Source organism: Melospiza melodia, chromosome 4 (assembly GCF_035770615.1).
Source record: "Melospiza melodia melodia isolate bMelMel2 chromosome 4, bMelMel2.pri, whole genome shotgun sequence".
Classification (NCBI taxonomy): domain Eukaryota; kingdom Metazoa; phylum Chordata; class Aves; order Passeriformes; family Passerellidae; genus Melospiza; species Melospiza melodia.
The window spans coordinates 19,428,398-19,452,057 of NC_086197.1; the positions used below are offsets into that span (position 1 = coordinate 19,428,398).

At 48.4% G+C, this 23,660-nt stretch overlaps 3 protein-coding genes across 6 annotated transcripts; 1 reads left to right on the forward strand and 2 right to left on the reverse strand.

Annotated features, from left to right (window-relative positions):
• Positions 1-439: 439 nt before the first annotated feature.
• Positions 440-1,516, reverse strand: NDUFB2 (NADH:ubiquinone oxidoreductase subunit B2). Its single transcript, XM_063155798.1, has 4 exons — positions 1,443-1,516; positions 1,211-1,355; positions 1,049-1,133; positions 440-516 (listed from the first exon to the last, which is right to left on the reverse strand). The coding sequence occupies exons 1-3, from the start codon at positions 1,514-1,516 to the stop codon at positions 1,059-1,061; spliced, it is 294 nt and encodes a 97-aa protein (XP_063011868.1). The 3' UTR covers positions 440-516; positions 1,049-1,058.
• A 78-nt stretch (positions 1,517-1,594) lies between these two features.
• On the forward strand, positions 1,595-14,487 carry LOC134417183 (inner centromere protein-like). Of its 4 annotated transcripts, none has more exons than XM_063154116.1 (11): positions 1,595-1,824; positions 2,532-2,860; positions 3,837-3,928; positions 4,111-4,288; positions 5,423-5,651; positions 6,233-6,801; positions 7,547-7,688; positions 8,818-9,062; positions 10,636-10,787; positions 11,216-11,471; positions 12,286-14,487. In XM_063154116.1, exons 2-11 carry the CDS (start codon positions 2,789-2,791, stop codon positions 12,508-12,510), a joined length of 2,160 nt encoding a protein of 719 aa, XP_063010186.1. In that variant the 5' UTR covers positions 1,595-1,824; positions 2,532-2,788; the 3' UTR covers positions 12,511-14,487. The 4 variants fall into 4 exon arrangements, with proteins under 4 accessions (XP_063010186.1, XP_063010187.1, XP_063010188.1 ...); XM_063154117.1 differs by having other exon boundaries at positions 7,547-7,685; XM_063154118.1 differs by lacking the exon at positions 3,837-3,928.
• Positions 14,488-14,741: 254 nt separating this feature from the next.
• Positions 14,742-23,386, reverse strand: ADCK2 (aarF domain containing kinase 2). The gene is made up of 8 exons (XM_063154120.1): positions 22,463-23,386; positions 21,660-21,806; positions 20,020-20,148; positions 19,274-19,369; positions 17,238-17,504; positions 16,295-16,423; positions 16,137-16,190; positions 14,742-15,532 (listed from the first exon to the last, which is right to left on the reverse strand). The coding sequence occupies exons 1-8, from the start codon at positions 23,384-23,386 to the stop codon at positions 15,389-15,391; spliced, it is 1,890 nt and encodes a 629-aa protein (XP_063010190.1). The 3' UTR covers positions 14,742-15,388.
• Positions 23,387-23,660: the final 274 nt, after the last annotated feature.

The following is a 23,660-nucleotide window of genomic DNA, read 5'->3' on the forward strand; positions in this document are numbered from 1 at the left end:
ATAAAACCAAGGGATTCCTGCAGTGTAACCCTCCGTCCCTCCCTTCATCTTAAACTGGATCACTGCCTCCTTGACTGCTGTGCTGAGCCCTAAGGCATTTTTACCTTTAATATTCTGAACTTTTATATTCCCAAGGGGAGTTTTCCTTCATCCTGGGAAAAGGCTGGCACCATCTGGTCTGGGTTCTCTTCTGGGTAAATTCTCCTGCTTCTATGGCAATTTCCCCTCACCTCTTCACTGGTTATTCAGCAGAGCCTTTACTGATAAGACTGTTGCCTGCTATGCACTCATGGACCTTATTTCTTGGGGCAAGCACATTCTCTATCAAGCAGGCATTACAGAAGCTCATGTGTATCCAAGTACTACAACTTTAAAGCTGTCATGGTCATTTTCCAAGAATTCTACTTAAAATAGGAAAAAATTACAGTTCAGCTTAGACTTTGTTTACAGTTTTATTCACATAAGGACCCAGGAGCCAAAGATTTGGTTCCAGGGGCCTCAGTTAGTTCCAGGAACCTGAAAATAACAGAAGAAAAACCTGAGAACTGTTTCGCTCATCATTTTCCCACCATGCAGAGCAGAAGAAGGACCTCCTCAATGCTCCCTTCAGCAGTAGTTGGAGCTTTTGGTTTAGAGCTGTAATGTGTGACACAAAAGCTTAAAAAAAGAACCGGAAACAAGCAAAAGCCTAAAACATTTAAGGGGACATCTGGACAGATGTCTCTAGAAACAGAGAATGTCTTTGAAGTTAGCTAATGCTGAGTCTACACAACAGCATGAATAAAATAATTTAGAACCCGAACCAGGTAAGCTACACCTCCTAACAAACTCGGTTGTTACAGTGCAGCCTTATTTTGCCAAAACCGGGCTCCCTGGTCTCGGAGAGCCGAGACACGCGTGTGAAGGCCATGAGCAGTGGGGACACGGCTCCCGTAGCGCCGAGGCTGGGCGGGTTTGCCCTGGGCAGTGCTGGGAGCAGGCTCCCTGCAGCGGGACCAGCCGGGCACGGTGCCCGGGGCGGAGCGGGGAGAGGTGACCGGAGCCGTACCGGTGTGCTGCTATTCCTCATCGTCCGGGGGGATGCCGAGCTCCTCGTCCGTCCAGGCCGAAGCGTCGGGATACGGGAAGTGTCCCTGCGAGAGAGGCCCGTCAGAGGCGTCCTACCTGCCCGGCCCGCGCCCCCCGCCCCCGGCCGCCGCGCCGGCCTCACCAGCACCATGTCCGAGTTGTGCCAGAACTGCCAGAGGATCCAGAACCACATGAAGCCGGTGAGCGCCTCGCCTCGGATCACCTGCGCCCGCGTCAGCTCCGGGAACTGCCGGTACCGCGGCGGGATGTGCACCCCGCCGCCCGCGCTGCAACACAGCACGGCCCCGCCTCACTCCGGGCCCCGCCGGCCCCGGCCCGCCCGCCTGCCCCGCTGCCCGGCCCGCCCCGCTCACCGCCGCCGCCCGGGCACGGCGGCCCCGGTCCGCAGCAGCCGCCCCGCCGCTCGGCCCAGCGCCGCCACCACCATGGCCGTGCCCAATGTCACCCGCACCGCCCAGCAACGGCCCCGCCGATTGGCGCGGCCGCCGCCTTCCGGGGCGGGGACAGCCCGCGGCACCGGGGTATCCCGGGAAACTGAGAGAGCCCGGGGCTCGGGGGTATCCTGGGACAGGAGACAGCCCGCGGCACCGGGGTATCCCGGGAAACTGAGAGAGCCCGGGGCTCGGGGGTATCCTGGGAAAGGAGACAGCCCGCGGCACCGGGGTATCCCGGGAAACAGAGAGAGCCCGGGGCTCAGAGATATCCCGGGAAAGGGAGACGGCCCGCGGCACCGAGGTATCTCGGGAGACGGAGGGAGCCTGGGGCTCGGGGGTATCCCGGGAAAGGGAGACGGCCCGGGGCACGGAAGGGTCCTGGCGCCCGGGGACAGCACGCACTGCCCCCACACATCTGCCCTCACTCCCCTCAGCACTTGGGAGCGCCGGGGCGGCACCACGGCGGGTTTTCTGTGAGTTCTCCCTAAAGTTGGCGTCGCCCACGGGGGACACAGAGCCGGGCGAGCTCCCCAGCCCAGCCGCTGCTTTTTGGGGGGGCGGGGCGAGAAGGTGGCTCCAGCTGGTGGTGGTTAAGGAAGGGGCAGAAGGAGCAGCGCTTCCCGCTGTCCATGTCGGGGCAGCCGGGCAGTCCAGCCCAGGCAGTCCGGTAGCGGAGCAGCGGGGCACTGGCGGTGTCCCGGCGGGGCCAGGATGCGGGGCTCGCCCTCGGGGCCTGGATGCGGAGTCCGCCCTCAGGAGCGGGATCCAGGGCTCTCCCTTAGGACCGGGATGCGGGGCTCTCCCTCAGGAGCGAGACGCGGGGCTCGCCCTCGGGGCCGGGCTGTCCCGGGGGAAGCAGCTGGTGCGGAGCCTCTTCCCCCTCTCTGGGCCGGCCGCCGGAGCGGGAACACAGGGGCGGCCCCTCGGCATAGAAACAGCCAATACAGAATTCCCACCTGAGCATCTGAGAGAGTTTTGTTCTTCTCTCCCGTTTTCCCTCTCCCACAGGTGTTACAGCGGTGTGCCTGCCTGTCTATTGCTCGCTCAGCAGTGTTCCTGGAGCTGAGCCCGGTTTCAGTCGCGGCACTTTGAGGAGGATGGAAAACCCAGCCTGCCGGTGGGTGGATCTGTTCACCGGTATATGGCAGAGCAAGGGCTGGAGGAATTCTGCCAACTTCTTGTGGAGAACCCATTGCATCCAGTAATGCATATTGGTATGCCTTATGGGACACTGAAGTGATCACAAAAGAAGCAAGCAAAAATTAATGGAGGAAGTACCCAGGCTATCAGGAGGGTCCCATCAAGGAATCCAGCACTCCCCTATTCCTCCTGACAAGGTATGATGCCAATGTAAGATTAATCCACACTTGTAGTTCCTGCTGAATCTTTATTGGATTCTTCTCCACAATGAACTGGAGAAGAGTTTCTGTGACCCTCCTGAAGGTATTTTAAATAATCAATAATACCTTCTCCATTTGTTAACACTCCGAACACCTAACATCCTCAGCTGAAGCAGCAGTGGATAGCCTTGTAGTTAAGGAATTTTAATTTCCCTGCTCATCTGAGCCATTTTCAGCAGCAGTTTACAAGGAATAGCAGCAAACTTTTCAACCAGTTTTTATTTATCAAGTCAACGTGTTGCAACCCTGCAATGTGCTCCATACGAAGTTTATGTTTTTCCATAAAAGCTGAATGATGTGATAAAAAGTTCATTATTTTATTGCCAGCTTTCCCTTCCAACTGCCTTGTATTTTGTCTTTGTGCCTTGGAGTCACTGGCATTCTGTTGTCCTTGTGTCCTTGTTCTCAAGCATCCCATGTTTCCCATCTCATTCCTGCTGGATGTCTCCACTGCTGGCTTTGACCTGCAGAGGCAAATTTGTCCCCCTAGACAGAACTCCCACTTTCTTCACTCTCCCTTGACTTCAGGTCCTTTCATTGACCTTTCAGCTTTGTTTGCCAGGGGAGCTTGGAAGCTGTGTCAGCAGCAGCAGCAGCAGTGCACATGTGGCCACTGGCTGCCCACCCCTGCTACACACCCAGCTGCTGAATAGAAGCCAGGTGCAAGGGGGGTTTATCATATAGTTCTTTTTTTAATGTTCCTTCTTTCCAAACTTTTTCTCAAAATCAAAACCATTTGTGATGAATTTACAGATAAGCAGCATAATACCACAAGACATGGTGGAAGAATTATGAAGAGAAGTAATAAACTGAAAGTAAATTTCAACTTTGTAGACAATATTCCTGTTTAAGGATTTAAATGTTCAAAAATCATGCTCATTTTCTGTTTCCATCTCCTCCTTCCCCCTTCCAGGTAAGCTCCACATCCATCCCACGTGTCCAGTGCTGCCACACAGCTAATAAAGATTCCTGTAGCTCTCTGCTGCCAAGATGTCCAGTAACACAGTAAGCTCATAATCTATAGGTGGGTCACTGGAAAAGCAGAGAAGGAAAAGCTGGGAAACAAAGGCAGTTATTGCAGGGTGGGGGTTTTGTCCCATGTTGATTTAGTTTGTTTGCACTGCAGTAAGTTGCAGAGTATCTGCTGCCGAGCTTTCCATTAATTCTTGTATTTTCATTTTCCACAGCTGTCATGTCTGTGCCTGGAACCCAGGTCCCTTTTGCATGCCCTTGATACCCTCAGCCAAAAGGAATTTCAGGGGTTTATCCCTGGAGGCTTCCCGTCTGCTGAGGGGAGCTCGTGTGCTGGCAAGGAGAGAAACTGATGGCTGTTACTACCTGGGCCACATTGTCCAGGAGGTGGAGGTAACTCTTGATTGGGAGCATGCCTGGAAGAGCATGTATGGGTTTTTTTCTTCTGTTTTTCCCATACTCACCCTTGCTGTGGGGTGCCCCTCCAGTGTTACAGTGCATTCCTAGCCACTGTTGCCTCCCCACACCCTGTTTTCATCTGTTACCTGGTGCTGTCTGGCTGTTTGCTGTGAAGAGTCCTGCAAGTAAGAACAGCCTGGAGACCAATCTGGTTTTGTAGATATAATGAGTTTTTATTCAGAGATGGACAAAACAGGTCCTTTATTCCTACTGTCTACTTCTGCCCAGCCTAGCAGCAGAGTTAGTTAGCTGAACAGCAGCTAGTAGTCCAAAATGTTTGTCTCCAGGGTCCACTTCCTCTTTACCAAACTGAGAGCTTTCCTCATTCTTTTCCATCTATGTTTCTGGGAATTGTGAGATGATTTTGGATGCCAGACAGAAAATTTCCCCTGCAGGTTTTCTGTTAAAATCCAGTTCATTTTGTAGGTTAGTTAAATAATTTTGGTGCTAGTATAGGTGAGGATGTGTGTGAGCTTCAGTGTGGGGTAGAACAGACTGGGACAGCTACAGGCACAAGTGACATCAGTTGGAGCTGATTTGTGTATTTGTGTATTATTTGTGTAAGTGTACTCAGAGATCTGCAGAGAAGGCTGAGATTCTGGCAGTAGATCTTGCCCTCACTTGCTGCTGAAGGTTCCAATTAAAGTATTTAAATTTATGACAGTTGTGGCTTTTTACTGCTTTGTTACCCTTCTGATTGCTGAAGGATTGTTTTTTATCCTTCTGATTGCGGTGAACTGCATCATACACAGTTTATTTTGGCTGCTCTTTTTCCTGTGGGGATTTTCCTGGTAGATTCTGCCTTAGCCTGCTGATTGTGTTCTTACTAAAATCTAACTCCAAAGTGAAAGGAAGAAAAAACCTGTCAGCCCCTCAAGCCCCAGCTTTTTATTTACTTTTGAAGGGGTATGGACACAGTACAGTGAAACCCTGGTAGAAGAGGAAAGCTGCATTCCCAAATCACATTCCACTTCCTGGGATTTCTGCCACTTCCCTCTTAGCACTTAAGCTTTGCTGTTAACTGCACCTTGCAGATTGCCTTGCACACCACGTGTTCTCCTCTTGCAGGGCTCCAGGGAAGGCTTTTTAGTTGAGTTTGACCAAAGTGGGGCTCTGAAGGGCAGGCTCCAGCGAGGCCAGCAGGAAACGCCGCTCTATGACATTGTGCACTACGAGGACGCCCGGCGACAGCCTCTTGCTCCAGGGGACAGGGTCTTGGCACCATGGGAGGCTCCAGCCAAACGTTTTGGCCCTGGCACTGTGCTGAGGGTTGTGGAGAACACAGAGGCACCTTCAGGTACCTGCTTTGGCTGTTTTGGTTTTCTTAGCAGCACTGGACTCACCATGGGAGCTGGTCACTGCAGGGAAGAGATCAAGCTCCAGCATGGAAAATTTACCTCCTGCTGCTTGGGTTCTCTTCATTCTGTTCTTATTGTTGGCACTAAGCCATCTTTTCAGGGTCAGAATTAATGCAGATCACAGGATTTGCCTTTGCTTTGTTCTGTGGGTGAAAACTTCCTAAAAAGCTAGGGGTTTGGGATAGCACCCTCCCAACACAACTCAAAAACCTTTCCTGATCCTCCTGAGGATCACCTGATTATCTGTTAGTCTGCTTTTCTGCTATTTCAGGGTAAAATCCCACCTGCTGTGGCAAGTGAGATTTTTTTTTTTTTTTATATCTTCTGTCTCCTTGCAGGAAATTCAAGAGAAAGTCGAATTTTAAACATGTAAAGAATAAAATCATGAAAGTTGTTACAGAATTGTCTGAAGCACAAGTCATTACTTTTACCTCCTGCTCTCTATGAGATAAATCACACAGATTGACATGCTGCTAATCCATTACTTGCCTTTTTTTTTTTTTTTTCCCAATATGCACAGCACACAATGAGAGGGGAGTGCTTGTGAATTTCTGGAATGGGCAGACTAAGGAGGTGTCTTCTGCCCAAGCTCTGCGCATTCCCGTGCCCCTGAGCGAACGCATCATCCTGGAGCTGCAGATGCCTTTAGCAGCCAGGCAGATGGTGGTGGATTCAAGCTTGGATTACCCTAACCTTGTGGCACCAGGTTACAGAGCCTCAGGGCACTACAGACAGGGTCACCTGGGCCTGGGCTGCTGCCCAGAGGCTCTGTATTCCACTCGTCCCTGTGCAAAGTGCAGCTGGGGGTGCACCTCGCTTCCCCAGGGCTGCCTTGGAGCCTGGGAACACACATGGCCTGCAGAGTGCAAACTGCAGCAGGAAAACACCTTCAGCCCCAGAGCAAGCCTCACTGAAGACAAGCTCAGCAAGAAAATAGAACAGGAACTGTCTGAATTGAGGATTGCTTCTTCAGAAAGTGTTTCCAGAGAGGAAGAGAAAAAGGAAGAGAAGAGATTAGAGACAGAAAACATTCCAGAAGATGTTAGGTCCTCTTTGGAAGAGGACCATGAGGTTATAGAAACTGAGAAGGTAAATAATGGTTCACCCTGGTTCTTCTGTTAATAAATGGTCTGGTAATTGTGTAATTATCTGCTTTGCTACTGCAAGTTTACTACCCTTGGTACCAAGCTAGGGGTTTAAGGCCTGCTCCTTATGCCTTCCTGCTAAAGAATGGGGAGACTTTGCACTGCCTTCCTTTGACTGGGGTCAGGTCATTGTCAATAATCTGTCATTGTCCCTGGCTGGAACAGGCTTCTAGAACCTCCTCCATGGATGCAGAATATGAGAAGTGTTGCACAGCCCAGTCCCTCTACATTCTGCTTCTGTATGAGGGAGGTAAAGGCAAAAAAAGAAAAAGTGTCAGAAGACTTGACACTGGATAAGGATTACAGTAGGGATTGTTCCCCACCAAGGCAGTCTCTTGCATGATTCTTTTAACATACTTCACCCTGTTAGAGGTGTCCCCTCTCCCAGTCAAGGACCACAAGAGACTTATTTAGTCCTCAGCAGCTGATTTGGTGCTTGTGAGCAGGGCACTGGGTGAGGATCAGTAAGGAGGAGGTTCATGTGCACCAGCACCTCCATTGCTTTGCAAGGGTTAGAATCCAAACTCTGGCACATGCCAGGAGCAGGCCTGTCTTTCAGAATATGTTTTTTCTTCATTCTCTCTTAAACTTCAGTTACAACTTAAGATCTTATGCTGTAAACTCATTAAATAATCATATTCTTTTCCTTATCAGGTCTGCATTATGGTTGCATTTCTTGTTCTTTCTAGGGCCCTCAGAGGGAGATGGCTCGTGCTGTGGTTGATGCTGCTGTCAACACAGACAGCTGGTTAGTGGAGACAGATCACAAGGAGGAAGCAGAGAGCAGACAGCAGGATGCTGAAACTGAAGCTAATTTTGAACATGATTGTGGTATTGGAACTGTAGCTCTTTTACCCAAACATAAGACTTAGCACATAATATCAGTGCAGGATAGCATCATGTGTAAGATCTGTCACCATAATTCTTGGTGCTTTACAAAGAAATACCATAATGCCATCTTTATATATAGGTATTAATGGTGCTGTGGCTTGAGAAATTATTTATCTTCTCTCAAAGTGAAAGAATTTTCAGATGGAACTTGAGATTTTTGGGCTTTTACAGCTCAGCTACTGCAGTAGCAGCTTTTGGGGGTTTTTAACCTATATCATAGAGCTCAGTATAAATAAAAAATTCCTTACTTTAAAAATTGATCTTTAACATTAACAGTAACTGTGTATAGCAACAAGATTTCACCAGGACTTTTTTGCAAAACAATCCTCTTATCTGTGCTGAAAATTATTGCTTTATAATGTCACTGGGTGGAATTTTGTTCCTTGAACAGCCAGAAGGGGCTGGATCATGTTTTTGAACAATTTCTTGCTGTTTTCAGCTTTGTGACAGTTGCAGACATCTAAGAGGATCTGAAAGCCTGAAGCTTTCTCTGTTTTTGCTTTGTGACGCTGCTGGAAGAGGGAGAATGAAAAGTCAAACAGGAGTGCACATTGGCTCCCAGCTGGTGTTCCAGCACCATTCCATGCAGCAGCTGCCACTCAGGGCTGCCCTGTCCTTAGCAGGAGGGTGTGAGCAAACTCTGCTCCTGTTCTCACTTACCCAAAAGCTCTGTTAGCAGGGCTGTGCCTATTTAATGTCTCCTGTCTCTCAGCAGGATGTGAGCTCAGGCATTGCCCTATCAAAAGCTTTCTCATTTTTACTCATTTCAGAGCAGTTCATGCCAGTCTGTGGGATAAACAATCCTTTAGCCTGAGTAGCTGTAAGAAGTGCCAGGCAAAACTCAATTTCCCAGGCCAAACCTCTAGCCTAAATGCAATGGCAAGCTTGTTTCTGAAAAGCTGGGACCTCTTTTGTGGAGACTAAAAACTGTCCCACTTCCTTATAGGAAAATGTTATAAAATCCTTGCTTGAATATATTTCATATGAGCAGACCTTTTGTTCTTTTAATTTGCTTTCTTTTTATAAGCTTCCCATATTCTCATATGCCCTTGCCCTATTTATTTGAAAGGCTTTTTTGAGTCCAGAGTGGCAGAAGCTCCAGTCCAGCATTCCCAGAGGAGCCCTCCCATGGGAAGCAGTGCTTTGGTTCCTTTCAGGTGCCAGAGCTTCTTTGCCCAGGTGAATCAGTCACTGGAGAAAGACAGCCTGACCATCAGATCAGCCCTCTGTGGGCAGAGACCCAACAGTGCCACCCCCCTGCTGGCTGGGAGAGCCACACATCTCCCAAAGCTTCTGAGAGACAAAAACATCACAGTGAGTATTGAGGTTTAGTTCTTAGGATGAGCAGATTTGTTTATGTCATGTGAGAATGTTCTCTCCTTTGATCTTCCACAAAGGTTTGTGCTGCAACAGAAATTATGCCTGTGTAGAATAATGGTTATGCAGAAATAGAAATTTAAGGACTCCACTTCAGAGCCCTCGTGCAGGACAGGGCACTTGTGGTATTTTTGCTCAGCACTTTTGGCAGAGTGTTTTTGTATATTAGATATAATCTCTAAACAAGCTTCTCAGCCAGCTCTACTAGATAGTAAAAAAAAAAAAAAAAAAAAAAAAAAAAAACAAACAAGCAAAAAAGAGAAAGTTTAGGCAGGCATCTGAGGCCCACAGCAAAGAGTGCATGTTAGGGCAGGGGTGGAACTAGAAGTCTCCTGATCCTTAGGCTGGTACTGTACCTGCTGGAAAACATCATTTGTTCACCTCCCACCTACAAAACACCTTTGATTCTTTCTTTGATCTCTCCTTGTGTGTGTCATTAAACACACCCACAAGGCATATTTTTTTGCTAAGAATAGCAATACACTGGAGAACAAAGCTGTTTACAGCCCCTGGCAAGCCTTACAGATCAATGTGTTAAGAGAAACCAGTCAAAAGGCTGTGTAAGACTGGCAGGAACATTATTTGAAAGTCCTGTAGTGTTTTCCAGCTTGTGGTATTTGAGTTGTCCTCAGGAAAGCCCTGGATGGAAGGAGACATTCTGTTTGCAGAGGAGCAGCTGATAGCAGAAACATGCTGACTGCACTTGGGAATAGGAGGAAGCAGGATGCATTTGACAGAGGAAAATATTTTGGGGGAACTCTGTTCCAGCTCCACACAGCTCTAGCAATGGGAACTGGAGTACACGTCTAAAGATTTGATGGCGTTTACTTGCACTTTCCTCATAAAGGGCACTGTAAGGAGTACAAAAACAAATAAATATTTTACTGTGGCTGTGAAGAGAGGCCTTATGGGTGCTCCTTCATCTCTGTACATGGCACAGTGCATTTAAAAACACAGATCAGCAGCACTACAGCATTGAAATGAAGCTACTGCTGAAGAAACACAAAGACTGCTTGAGCATGGGTAGAAATCTCAGACAACAAAAGGTGAAGAGTTGGAATACCTGCAGAGAATTCAGGAATGTTCTGGGTTTGGCCAGATGGGGGCAGGTATTTCTCTTGCTAATAAAATCTAGTAAGGAATTTATGTTTTATGGTCAGAACCTGGATATTCCATCCAATCCAGAAGTTGACCCAAAAACTGGGGAGTTTTAAGCATTGGCTCAACACCAGAACAGCACAGCCTACTGACCTGTGGGGAACTCTTAAGACTGGATTTTCAGGCACCTGTTTGTTGATTAAGCCTACTGTTTTCTGCAGGTTTTAGCATCATACTCAGTACTTGTTTGGATGGGAATCAACACTATGGGAATCACATTTGTGAGCCTTTGTAGCTTCTAGGCCTCAGGAGTGACATTAAAACTGGCTTCTTCTGGTTTTGTGTGCTTACAGTGTGCATTAGAAAAATACACTGCTGGGACTAAGGGTTCAGTTTGCATTTTATCTCACAGAAATCAATCCCTAGTGGTGCATCTCAGAAGAGGTGGAAGGAGCTGGACTTCAGCAGAGCCAAGATTGAGCACCGAAGGTGGCAAGAAGAACAGAGGCAGCTGAAGAGGCAGCAGCAGCAAGAGGCAGATGGCACCCGCAGGGACAGCCAGAGGTGATGCTGGGCACTGACTGCTTTTTGTGCTAGAGGTTGGAAGGTTGGTAACATCTGCTCCCTGCTGCTCTCCCTCAGCCCCTGCACATCCCACCTGGTGCTTTTTGCTGGACTCTGCACAGGGATCCCTACTGGGAATGCAATTGGTGCTGGAGGTGTGAGGGGTGGGTACACAGCATTATCTCCAAGGGCAAATTCCCTCCAGTCCTGCTCTCAGACCAAAAGTGCTGACATCAGGCACCAGCCCGTTTGGGGCTTTTGCTGCCTCTGTTCTGGACACAGGTTTAATCCTCATAACCTAACAAAGAGTCCTGGAATGTTAACTGAACACAGATTGCCAAAATATCTGCTTTGTGTCTTATGCACTGTCTTTCTTTTTTATTGCTCTTTCTTTATGAGAAATTTGAGCAATTTTGTTTTGGAAACAGGCAGCGATTGCATCAGAGAACATTGCAAGGGCTGGAGAAACAGCTGGAGCACAAAGAGAGAGCTTTGCAGCACATGGCACTGCTCCAGGCTGCTGAGGCTGAGAGGAGCAGGAAGGAATCCTGCTTTCCAGAGGAGGAGGAGGAGGAGAGGAAGGCAAGGCAGAGGCTTCAGCTCTTAAAGACACGGCGTTTGCAGAGAGAGGAGCTGCAGACAGAAAGCAACAACAGGAGCTGTGAACAAGAGAAAGAAAGGCTGGTAAGAGCAGTTCCAGATGTTATTTTCTTCTTCTGCCATGTTTCCAGCAGTGGAAGTGTATATACAAATATCTGGAGTATTTGTATATTTCACCTGTTTTACATGCAGTATAACTGTATCATTTAGAGATAAAAGGGGTAACTTTTTTTGGCATGTGTATAAAGATGAAAAGTGGAAATTAAAATTCCTTATCTCTGCCACAAAAGAAGTCTTTCTGCATGCAAGAAATTAATTTCCATGGATTACATCCATTTCTGACTAGTGAGAATCATGGTACTGTAGGGTGATTTGGATTGTGTTCATCTAGTCCCAACCCCCCTGCCATGGGCAGGGACACCTCCCACTAGCCCAGACTGCTCAGAACCCTCAGAACCCCCTGTCCAGTGTGCCAGGGATGGGGCATCCACAGCTTCTCTGGGCAACCTGTGCCAGTGCCTCTCCACCCCCACAGGAAAGAATTTATTCCTAATATCTAATCTAAGCCTACTCTTTTTCAGTTTAAAGCCATTACCCCTTGTCCCATCACTCCACACCCTTGTAAAAAGTCCTTCTCCAGCTTTTGTTGCCCCTTTAGGCAATGGAAGGTGCTCTAAAATCTCCCCAGAGCCTTCTCTTCCCCAGGCTGAACAAGCCCAGCTCTCAGCCTGGCTCCATACAGAGGTGCTCCAGCCCTCTGAACATCTTTGTGATGCTCCTCTGGACTCACTCCAGTGGATCCATGTCCATGCTGGGGGCCCCAGAGCTGGACAGAGATGAAGAGTGAGGATGAAATTTGGCATGAAGGCTGACTGTAGTTTTGAATGTCTTTGTGTAGGAGTTGCTGAGGAGCAGAATGCAGTCACGGCAGGAAGTGCTGGAACAAGAATCCCAGGAGCAGGACAAACAGCAAAACCAGCACCAGGCTGCCAAAGTGAGAGTGTTCCAGAGGAGAGAGAGTTCTCATCTGAAGATGGAAAAAGAAGGCCAGAAGCTCTGTGCTCTCCAGCAGTACCTCAGGGAACAGAAGCTCCTGCTGCTCAGGGCATCCCTGCTCGAGTAAGGAAGCTGCACAGAGGGTGAGCAGGGCCTGGAGCAGTTCACAGACCTGCTGTGCCCTGTCACCTGTGAGTCAGTGTGCAGAGTGTGACAGGTGGCATTTGGATTCCTGGAGAGGTCTCTAATGTCCCTTCCACTGCAGCCAGAATGCACTTCCACTGCTCTGTCCTTCACCTGCCTTTCCTCCTGGGGTCACTGGCTCCCCCTCCCCTGAGAGGGAGCAGCAGGGCACATCTAGAGGCACTTTCTGCCTCAGAAAGGAGGGGTTTTAGTGCACTGCACCGTGGGGAGTGGAGGTGCCCAAGGAGAGGAGGAGGAGGAGGTTAAGCTTGTCACATTCTGAAGTGTTCCCTCTTCCTCACATCATCTGAGGTACAAAATTCCCTGTGGCTGTGCCCAGGAAATGCACTGATCAGCTCTGGGTAACCAGAAATTTCAGCCAGGTATTTAGGGAAGGAGAATGGACATGGCACAATTTATTTGCTGAAACAGTCAGAGCTATATGGAAATATCTTTATTTTACACAGAATTATGCTAAATTACAATGTATGTAAATATATGATCATATATATGATCAGCTCTGAGTAACCAGAAATTTCAGCCAGGTATTTAGGAAATGAGAATGGGGCATAGCATAATTTATTTGCTGAAACAGTCAGAGCTATATGGAAATACCTTTATTTCACACAGAATTATGCTAAAATGAATACAATATTTGTGATACCTTGTTTCAAGTAATGCCTAGAACCAAACTAGATACAAAATTCAAATTTGGCCTGACATTCTGTATACACTTAGAAACATGATACACATTTTCTGGCACATTATAAAAATTTATGCCTCCTTCTAGAATATAGCAACAGTGATAATGGCAGTTTCTTAAAAAAAAAAAAAAAAAAGAACAAAGAAAAAAGTAAAATGAAGAAAACTTGTAAAAGGGAGCTCCTTTGAAATCCTGCCAAATCTGAATGGCCAGCAGTTGCCAGGCTATGTCAGACTGCATTCCTCCAGGGATAATAGAGAGGCTATGCCTTCAGCTTTTCCCTAAAAAGACCAAGTTAGGTCTCTCATCCAGATGTTTACAAACTACTCTGAGACCTTAATAGCTAAAATGGGTATTTTTAAACTTTAGGATCCATAATGTACGTGCGTGAGCCATCCTAAGATTTTTGCTTAAAGGAAAAAAAGGGAAAAGGAAAGATGAACTTAAATAGAAGGTGAAGGCTTTAACAAACAAAATGTAAGGTCTGAAAAAAATGTAACTTGCTTCAGATTATGGAAACTACGTGTGAGGCACAGTTTTGTATTTTAGACATGAAATCCCATCATTTGGAACAGTTTCCAGTCTGTCGAGTGTCTGGGAAAGCTGGCTGGAATTTGCTCAGCAGGAACATGGATGGTTGTGCCCCAGACCTGGGACACACCCTGCTGAGGGAACGTGGGTGCTGGTGGCACATGGAGATTTTCTTCAGGGTAATGTTTGGGGGGTTTGCTGGCTTCTCCTCTTGTTTGAGTTCTCTTTTACATAAAATCTTGTGCTGGTTAGGACAATGCTCTGCCTGCTTATGACTCTAGTTAGAGTTAAAGAAACAAGCCTAAAACTTACAAGGTGTTAAATTCTGCTCCTGCTTTTATCCTTATGCCCTTGGAAATGGAATATGCAGTGATTAAAGGAAAGTACATGAAATATACTGAGCTGAATCTAAACTTATTTTTCAGACTTCATTTATATGCTATCAATCATTGCTTTATAATCACCATAAAACAGCAGATTGTCTGCTTATGCATTTCCTCTTCATTGCTTAACCACCTGAGAAGAGATTACTGCAGAGACCCTGCTCTACTGCTATTTCACACAGGGTAGGTCTGGGAATATATTCAGTACCACATTATTTCCAATCATTCATAGACTGTATTTCTCACTATTAAAATGCAGCCATAAAATCATTTTAATACTGCTATTAAAATAATTGACTTTAAATGCCACATGTAATCCAGCTCTTCTGCTAGCTTTATTTGATTTTAAACATTTGCAGTGTGATTTTGATCCATCAGGAAAATGCTTGGACTCTGGTTTGAAACCTGCTGGGAAAAAAACCCCTAAGTATCTGCATATCAGTTAAGGTTTTGAGTAGAGTGGGGAGCACCAGCAAGGGTAGTGGAGAAAATCACACAGAGCATAAAAAAGAAACCTCTTAAGTTTCAGAAACAGAAAAATTAAGACCAGGACAAATATTCCCAGAAGTTGTTTTTTATTATGGAATTAGGTTTATCTGCCTAGGTAGATATTTCATTATGCTGTTTATAATTCAAACTCCTATCTTAATGTACTAGAGTACAGAAGTTTGAGAAAAAATTTAAATGGTCTGGTGTTGTCATCCAAAATGACTAAGAGCAGACCACTACATGCAGGATGTTAGGACACTTCTACAATAAAAGTAGAAGTTAAAAGTACAAAAGAAAAACAGGTTTATTGGCCTTTTTCAGCTTGAATGTGTTGCTTAGGAGATGCTAGAACATAATTTCTCATACCACAGTGCAGGTAAGTCAGTAAACTAAATATTTCACCTGATATATTTTAAAACAGACTTGATCAGTTAACATCTTTCTGAAGATGTTTTTAAAAACTACCACATTAGTTCTTAGAACTGTTCAATGAGTGGGAAATGTCCAATTGTGCAAATTCTTCCTGCTTTCTGGAATAGACCTTCTGACCATCCCATGCTTGGCTGAAATGACTGAAGGCAGCATTAGTGGAGAGCAGCCACATCCCTGGGGTACCTGTGACTTCTCACCTTCAGCCTCCTCTGTGTCAGCTCCCAGGCAGCACAGCACAGGTAACCCCCCACCACAGGGAAAGAGAGGGCAGCAGCCACAGGAGTCTATCTGAGGGCAGAAGCTGCAGTTTTGATGAGCAGTGGCTTGGCTGCCTCCAGAATGTCCAGTTCAGGGTCCAGTGAACGCCCCAGTCCTTCCAGAACCATGATGGCAAAGATGATGGAAGCAAAATTGCTCTCGAGCTTCACCTGGAACCACAACAGACTGAATGGACTCAGTGGATATTATTGTCTTCTGTACCCCTCCAACCAAGGTACCAGCTCTGCCTAAGCTGGGAGGGAAGGGAAGGCTGGGGAGCATTTGCACACCTGGAACTATAATGCATCTCCACCAGTTGGACTGTGCAGCCCTGTGGCTCACAACCCCAGTTCAAGACACCACAGGTCTTTTGATTTCCAAAGTTGTTTGCAGCTGTGGAAATTTGTCCCCCAAATAATCAGTTATAAGGAGGTATCTATAGTCTAAGGGACTATAAAAAAGGTAGGAAAAACTATGTGTTACAAAAATACTCCTTTTAGTATCAACCATTACATGAAGTAGTGAGACCAAAAAAAAAAAAGGAAAATAAAAAAAAAAAAACCAAAAACCAAAACAGAAATTGGGCTTGGCAGAGTGTGCATAAGACCTGAGAAACAGCATGCCTGCAACACTTGGATGCATTCTTGCTGTTCCTCTCCTAGCAGTTTGTTTCAGAAGTCAGTCCCCCTCCTTGTTAGCCCCTCGTGCTCCCAGTAGTTCTCCCTTCCCAGATGAACTTCCAGCTATTAAAGGCAGACAGGGACAGGACCTCACCTTATGGGTCATCAGTAGTTTGAAGACACTGGAGAGGAGATTTCCCACCTGAAGCTGCAATACACAAGGAGAATTTTAACAGCTGATCAAAAAACCTTTTTGTTTCAGTTTTCAGTGCTGAACTGCAGGTAAGTGGGACTGTGACAGGGTGCACTTGCCTTGCCCAGGGCAATGGTGTTCCCCCGAACCTTGGTCACAAGCTCTGCCATCTCAGCCTTGAAGCGCTCGACATCCTGGCACTGGTTGGCACGGGCATGGTGCAGGATCAGCTCTGCCACCCTCTCCCCCTGAGGAAAAACAGCACAACCAGAACCTGGTCACTGGTGACTTGCAATCAGATGCTTGCAGTTCTTGCTTTTATTAGCTGAGAAGTGCCCCTGGCAGCACAGGATGGGCCTGGACACAGGTTTAGCATGGATTCTTTGGCATGCTTCAGCAGACCAAGACAAAACATGTCCCTCTTGAGCTGTGTTAGTGAGCCCTTCACCCTGCAGCTGAGAGACAGCAACAGGTAAGTGGGAGCACAATGCTTGTTTCCAGAATGAACAAGAGACACCAGCACTGGGTTCTCCAGTCCATCTGACAGGGAGTTTCAAGGGGGGAGGAGGATAATGTAGTTCTCCTCACATGGAGAAGCCTAGCAGAGGTCAGACCCCTCCACACACCTGTTTTCCTTCCTCTCTTCTATAGATGGTGACACAACAGCAAAATGGAGGAAGGCATGTGGGCCTTCCAGCAGCAAGGCTACAGACAGGAACATGTGGGGCAGATCAAGATGTGAACCCATTCCCTCCTCTTCTGTAGCAAAACCTGACAGATTCTGCAACAGGGGCTCCCAGGAAGTCCTAACTTGCAGCAGAGGTCCTCCTAACCAGGAAGGGGCAGCCAATACCTCCCATTTAGCACCTCCTAGTTCCTGGGGCCTGGAAAATGCTCCACACTGGCAGCCTCCTTGCTGCAGCTGAACAACTTGTCCCTGTGTTTGGGGTAAGATGCTAGCAAGGCTCCTTTCAAGGGCAAATAGAAAACTGTCACTTTGGCCATCAGATTGCACAGCCACCTCCCTTCCCCAGCCAGCCCCATGCTGGAGAGGGGCCTCACCTGTCCCTGGACCACAGCCGTGAACACGGCGCGGAAGTTCTGCATGTCGGCGCTCTGCAGCTCCGCCACGATCCCTGCGTCCAGCAGCACCAGGCACAGCTGCTGCAGGGCTGGCTGCACCTCCAGCACCTGGCTGTCACACAGCTCTGGCACCTGGCTGTCACACAGCTCTGGCACCCGGCTGTCACACAGCTCTGGGTGGGTGCTGCCCTGAACCAGGATGTTCCCGGGGTGCAGGTCGGCGTGGACAAAGTTGTCAACGAAGATCTGGAGGACAGGTAATTGTGAGAGCAGCTCATTCCAAGCAAACCTGGTGACGCCAAAAGCCCCCAGGCAAAGGGCAGAGGGTTGTTTGTGGTCTGTTCTCTGTCATTACCAGTGATGGGGCAGCACCACAGCAGGTGGCTTCTGCTGGAGACCAGCTCGGGTACTCGGGAAGTCAGCAGAGCTGTGTGAAGCAATCCAGTGTTTGCTAGAGTCCCAGCAGGGAATGGCAGTGCCCTTTGGCAATTTGCCCTAAACTGGGGCACACTGGTGGGCCTTAGCAAAGGGCAATGCAGTAAGAATAGGCTGTTTGCCATTCAGTGACAAAGGTTACAGTGAATGGGTACGTTTGTCTAGTGCACCACACCAACCCACATTACAAGTCTATTGAAATGTAAGGAAAACAAGAGAAGAGGAAATAAATCTGTGTAGCTCTTCTCTGACTCTGCCAGCAGTTAGCACCAAAAAGGACTGGCAAGAGGACAAGAACCAAACAGTACTTCCCCCTTCCCAACCCTCCTGATGACCTGGGACTGCAGGACTTCCTGCCCCAAGGAGATTAGCTCTGTATTTCATGGATTTCTCCTATGAATTTGTTCAACTGCCACGTAAATAATTAGAGCTGTGTGAAAAAAATATGGTTTTGCTGTTGCCTGAAAAAAATTACTTCTGCCTATGTTAGGTCCTCCTTATTGAGAAACCCTACACAATAGATCCATATTCATTCTTGTGCACTCATGACTGCATAATCTCTGACATAAACTACTCATCTTTCTGCTTTCCAGAGTTAAGAGTCCAAATTATTTCACCATTCTGGTATGGAAGACATTCCACATGACTAATCATCTATCTGCCTTCCTCTGCACTTCTTCCAGTTCTACTACAGCCCTTGAAACAGAGGGTCCTGGGCACCAAGGGACTAGAACTGCAGAGTACTCAAGAAAGAGGTATTTGTTTTACTTATAGACATAAAGTTGTTTCTGCCCTCTAATTCTTTCCTACTCCTAAAATTTGAAACCAATCTTAGCATAAAACTATTCTAGTTCCAGCATTGCTGTTCTGAGTGGTAAAAGCTATTTCAGAGCCTGTCATACTACCTGGAGCCAGAACTGGAGGTTCACTATTGCCCAAGCACACTGCTGCAGTTAGCAGCAGCATTTCATCTGACACGCACTGCCCACACACTCAGTACTGTCAGGAGCCTTTGCAACTCTTCCCTGCTGGTTCTCACAGCCCCTCACAAGACACTTGTACCACCCTCTCAACACTCCTTTCCAGACTATTTGGGATTATTTCAGCCACAGAAGAACTAGATAGCCAGAAGCTGAACTTGGCCAGGTTTGTTGTCTTTACTCCAGATTTAGTTCTCCCTAACAAAAAGGCAGTTTTAGAGGAGTTGATAAATTAAGAAATCAGCTCATTGTTTTCCCTCTGAGTCACATCCACAATCTCTGCAGAGCACATGACATTTGCTAATAATGGTGCACTTTAAGGTCCTTGGGTAATAGGTGAATATTCATTAAGTGGATTAGTGGGTGTCCTAAGCAAAGGCTGACCAAGGTGCACAGGCCAGTCCTACTGTGTGCTGCCTGCAGTGGCAGAGCTCTGTGTCAGAGCCTAAGCAGGGCCGAGTCCAGCCCAGGTTTTACCCAGACTAGGTTCAGCTAGGAAGCAAATGGCTTCTCTCTTTAGCCTCTCTTTGTCTTATTATCCAAACTGAATATCTTCTGCAGGAAAACAACCTTGTCTTGCAGCCCCAAGCAGGTGCCTACCATCTTTAGCAGCATGTCCATGCCCATCCTGGCCAGCCTCTGCCGCAGCTCCGTGCCAATCCCCACGTGCAGGTAGCGTGAGATGGGCTCACTCTCCTGAAACAGAGACAGAGCTGGAGTCAAACAGCCCCTGCATCCCACCCTCAAACACACCTTTTCCTGGGTGCCACGAGTGGGGGGAAGGTGATGATAATACCCTAGAAAGGACTTGGCAAAAAGAGCCTGCACCTAGTGTGATGGAGAACATGACAGAACCAAGGGCTTGTTCCTTGGAAAGACAGACGGTATTCCAGGGACAGAAACACCCTTGCCAGGGTCACATGCAGGAAAACTAAGCCTGAGAGTGGCTTTGGTCTGGGACTCAAACATCCACAAAGGAAGTGAGGCAGAGATCAGAAAGTGTCAGATTGCTGAGCTCCTTGCTTTGACCCAGCACAGAGGAGAGGTGAAGCGTGGTGTTGGTTTGCAAAGCACAGGGGGCTTCACCCACTGCTGGTCTGCCTGCTTTCAGGCCAAGTGTTCACTTCTATACAGAGCTGTCTGCTACCTGTCTTTAGGGATGCACTGTTTGCAAACAAAAGAGTGGAAGAGACACTAAGGAAGGACATCAATCTCCTTAAGCAAATAAGAAAAAAAAGCATCCTTCTGCCTGTGATTCCTCCTTCTCAAAAAGAAACACCTCCTTGCCATGGTCTTCTTGGGGCTTTCTCACTGCTACCATTGGACCCACACCCTGCAATTCTTACCTCAAATGTTTCCACTAGAACATCTGCTGTTACCAAGGGCCAAAGGGGAGTTGGAAACTTCACAAAATTGACATCTAGGAAATTCTGTCGGAAGCGCTCCAGATTTCTGGCTTCGTAGCGTAAGTCAATCTCAAGGGACAAACAGAAAAGCAGGTTGGAAAGGAGAATCAGCTAGGATTAGATCTTCAGGAGCCTGTGTGAGTTGCAATACTCAATACCAACAAAGCCAGTCAGAAAACCAGAGTGGAAACAAAGTAAGAGTGGTGCTTTTTACACACTCAGAGCCTCCCTGATGGAAGAGGAGCAGACTGGGTAAGGGATGGTGCACAGCCAGGTCCCACCTTTTAAATACTGGTGCCTTACTAGAGGCATATGTCTTAAAACAGAGCAGCACCACGTTACATTCAAAAATACAACAAGGTCCTGAACTGAATCCTATTCTGAATGGAAGTTTACTGTCCAAACAGCAAGGCAGGCAGACAGGGTAAAAGAACTGCAGCCACAGCCTCACTTGCCAGACAGGCAGCTGTAGCAGTAAGAAATTTAATGTAATTCATACAAAACAGTCTACTATGCCAAGTCCAGGCCCTGGTTCTTCAGTGATCCAGGACATCTCTCCTACTGTCTCCTACTGCTCAAGGAGGCAGGATAACCTTGCCTCACCTCCCTTGTCTGGCAGTGAGGAATACCCCAGGAATATTTCCTGTTCATTCAAAGGGAAAAATCTACAATGAGCCTATCAGATGTTCTCCTAGCTCTCAGTCTTCTGCACATCCACCCAAGCTCTGCCAAACTGGTATGAATGACCTCGAATCACATCTGGCCACAGTAACAGGTCCCAACATGGATTTACTGTGCAGAGATTTTGGAATTGTAGAGAATAATTAAGGTTTTCAACAGCTTGTTACAGACTTCAGACTTTCAATCTAGACACAAAAATGAAATTAGCAGATAATGGCTCATTTCATAGAAACATAAGCCTAATTAAGCCTGCAGTGAGATCTTTGTAAGTTTGACAGTAGCAATGTTCCAGGAGTGTGTCTTTAGAAGACATTAGTAAATCAGGATGTTTTCAGATCTGTTTGCAAAATTGTACTGACACTGTGAGTCTGATGATAAAACAGAGGAGAATGTGCTATTAACTTCTGTGGAAACATTATTTATGCCTATATATATATATATATATATATATCTCAGTGAGTACAGACTGCAAACATATATGTAGAATTATAGAAAAAATCCACATGCCTGAGTACTTGCTTGGAGATTCTTTCCTAAGGAGAGGTGTCTCACCAGGGTTCACCTTTCACAATCCTGCAAAAAGGACTCTGACTATGGCTAGCTAGCTGTTCAGGCTGTCTACTACAAAACACATTCAAAGTCTAAACATTATTTTCAAAGCCTAAAAAATAATTTTAGATCTAGTAAAGATTGTTTTTTTCATTGCTTTGCTACTTTGTGAGCACATAAGCTTTCCTACAGTAATGTTATGTGATTTGATTAGACTAAAGAACAGAAGTAAAGAACAAGCCAGCCTTCACCTAACCACTTTAAAAGTAGTGGTGTGAACACAGTTAGAGGCAGCCAGAGCAAGACAATGGGCAGTTTTGTTTAGCTGGGGACCATGGCCTGGCACATACCTGCTGCATCATAAGCTTCTCAAACTCCTCCACAATCTCTGTCAAACTGAGCCACTTGAACCCGGGGAGGAGTCCAATGATGCGGCTGCCCATCTTCATGAGAAACAGATCCATCTGGACTTGGTGGACCAGCCCAGGGTGCAGGACCTGCACAAGAACCAGCAGTGGCAACATCAAACGCCCCAGACACTCCATTGCAATGAGCTCAAGTGATACATTTCAAATATACAGAACCCAGCTTATAGGGATGGGAGGCAACCAGCTTCCTTGACTAGTCCACAGAAGAATTCCTATTTTGCCATTGATTAGGTCATAGAGAAACATTTTATCATTGTCAAATTCAGTGTATCAGTGCTGGAGGCTACAATCTCACCCAAAGACATTTTGCACCACTTTCAGTCTTGCCCCGTCTCTTATTATTTAGTATTTGAAGCTGCTCAAGTATAAGGTTTCTTTAAACAAACTTTGCTGGAACGCACTTACACATTCCAGATTTCTTCATGTGAGCAGAGAAGGAGGCTTGCTGTCTGGAAGGTGCAAGCAACCTTAATGCTAATTAGTTTAATGTAAATTGGGCCTTTGGAGGCATTCCTAGTAGCCACATGCCACATCAAATCTCGAGCTCCGTTTGGCAAGAGCTGGGGATTGAGGCAGGCTGGAACAAAAGCACTGATAAAGGACACCAGGAGAGACAGCATCCCTTCTCGTTCTACCTGGCCCTGGCCAGCTATGCCTCTCCATGGGATGGACCTCATCCAGCACGCTCCATGTTCATACCTCTACCATTTCGGCATAGGACTTACTTTAATGGCTACAGGCACGAGATGTCTGGCTGATGACGGGTCTGCGTTCGGGAGTCGCTTGGCCCTCTGCTCCATAAGGGACATCCTACTCCCGGAACTTCCCTGGGAGCAGCCTGCAGAACTCAGTTCCTCCCTGCTTCTCTCATCCCGTATCTCCTTGCTCTTCCTCCTCCTCAGCCACCCGAGGAGGCCTCTAAAGCCTGACACTTCCCACGCTTCAAAGGCGGACCTGAGCTCCGAGCGCTGCTCCAGCTCCTGGGCCCGGGAGCCGCCGATGGCGGCCAGGTCAGCATAGGCTTTATACACCTGGGCAACGCAGCCCGAGCCCACCGGCTCCCGGCTCGGGAACTTGAGGAAGCCCGTCCAGTCCTCACCGAAGGCCTTCCTCAAGAGCTCGTCGGTGTGGCCCCAGGGGTGCGGGCTCACCTCGACGTGCAGCTTGGAGAACTCATCACAGAAGGCCTCCGAGAAGAGGTCCCTGCGGGTGCTGGCCCACTGGCCCAGCTTGACACACGTGGGGCCGGCGGCCTCGGCCGCCCTGCGCAGCAGCCGCAGCCAGCGGGCGCCCAAGCCGGGCCAGAGCCGGCTCAGCGGGTAGAGCAGCAGCAGCGGCCCGAAGCGCAGCAGGAGCCCGCAGGCGCGGACACCCAGCCGCAGCACCAGCCCCAGGCGCCTCAGCAGCCCCCGGGGCGGCCGCTCCGCGCCTCGCTCCGCCGCCCACGCCGGGACGCGCTGCCCCGGCCTCTCCTTCCAGCCGGTGCCGGCGGGCACGGCCGCGGGCACGGCCGCGGCCAGGGCGGGCCAGCGGCCGGCGCGCAGCGCGCAGCGCCCCGGGCCCGCCCGCCCGGGCAGCGCCGGCCGGAGCCGGAGCGCGGCGGCGCGCGCGAGCAGCGGGAGCAACCGCGCGGCGCCGCCGGCCACCATCGCGCGCGCTCCCGCCGCCGCCACCCCGCGCGCCCCCGCTGGGGGCAAGGGGCGGGAGGGGGGCGCGCCCAGCCAATCAGCGCCCCGGAGCGCGGCGACGCCCCGCCCCTTAAAGGGCCAGCAGCGAGAGGCTGGCGGGAGCGCGAGTGCCGTGAGGGAGGCGCGTGCCCGAGCTGTCCCCTCAGGATCGGGCTGTGCTGGACGGGGACAGGCGGGAAGGGGCCGCGCTTGGGCCGGGGCCTTCACCCTCCGTCAGTTCTGTATCACAGCAACA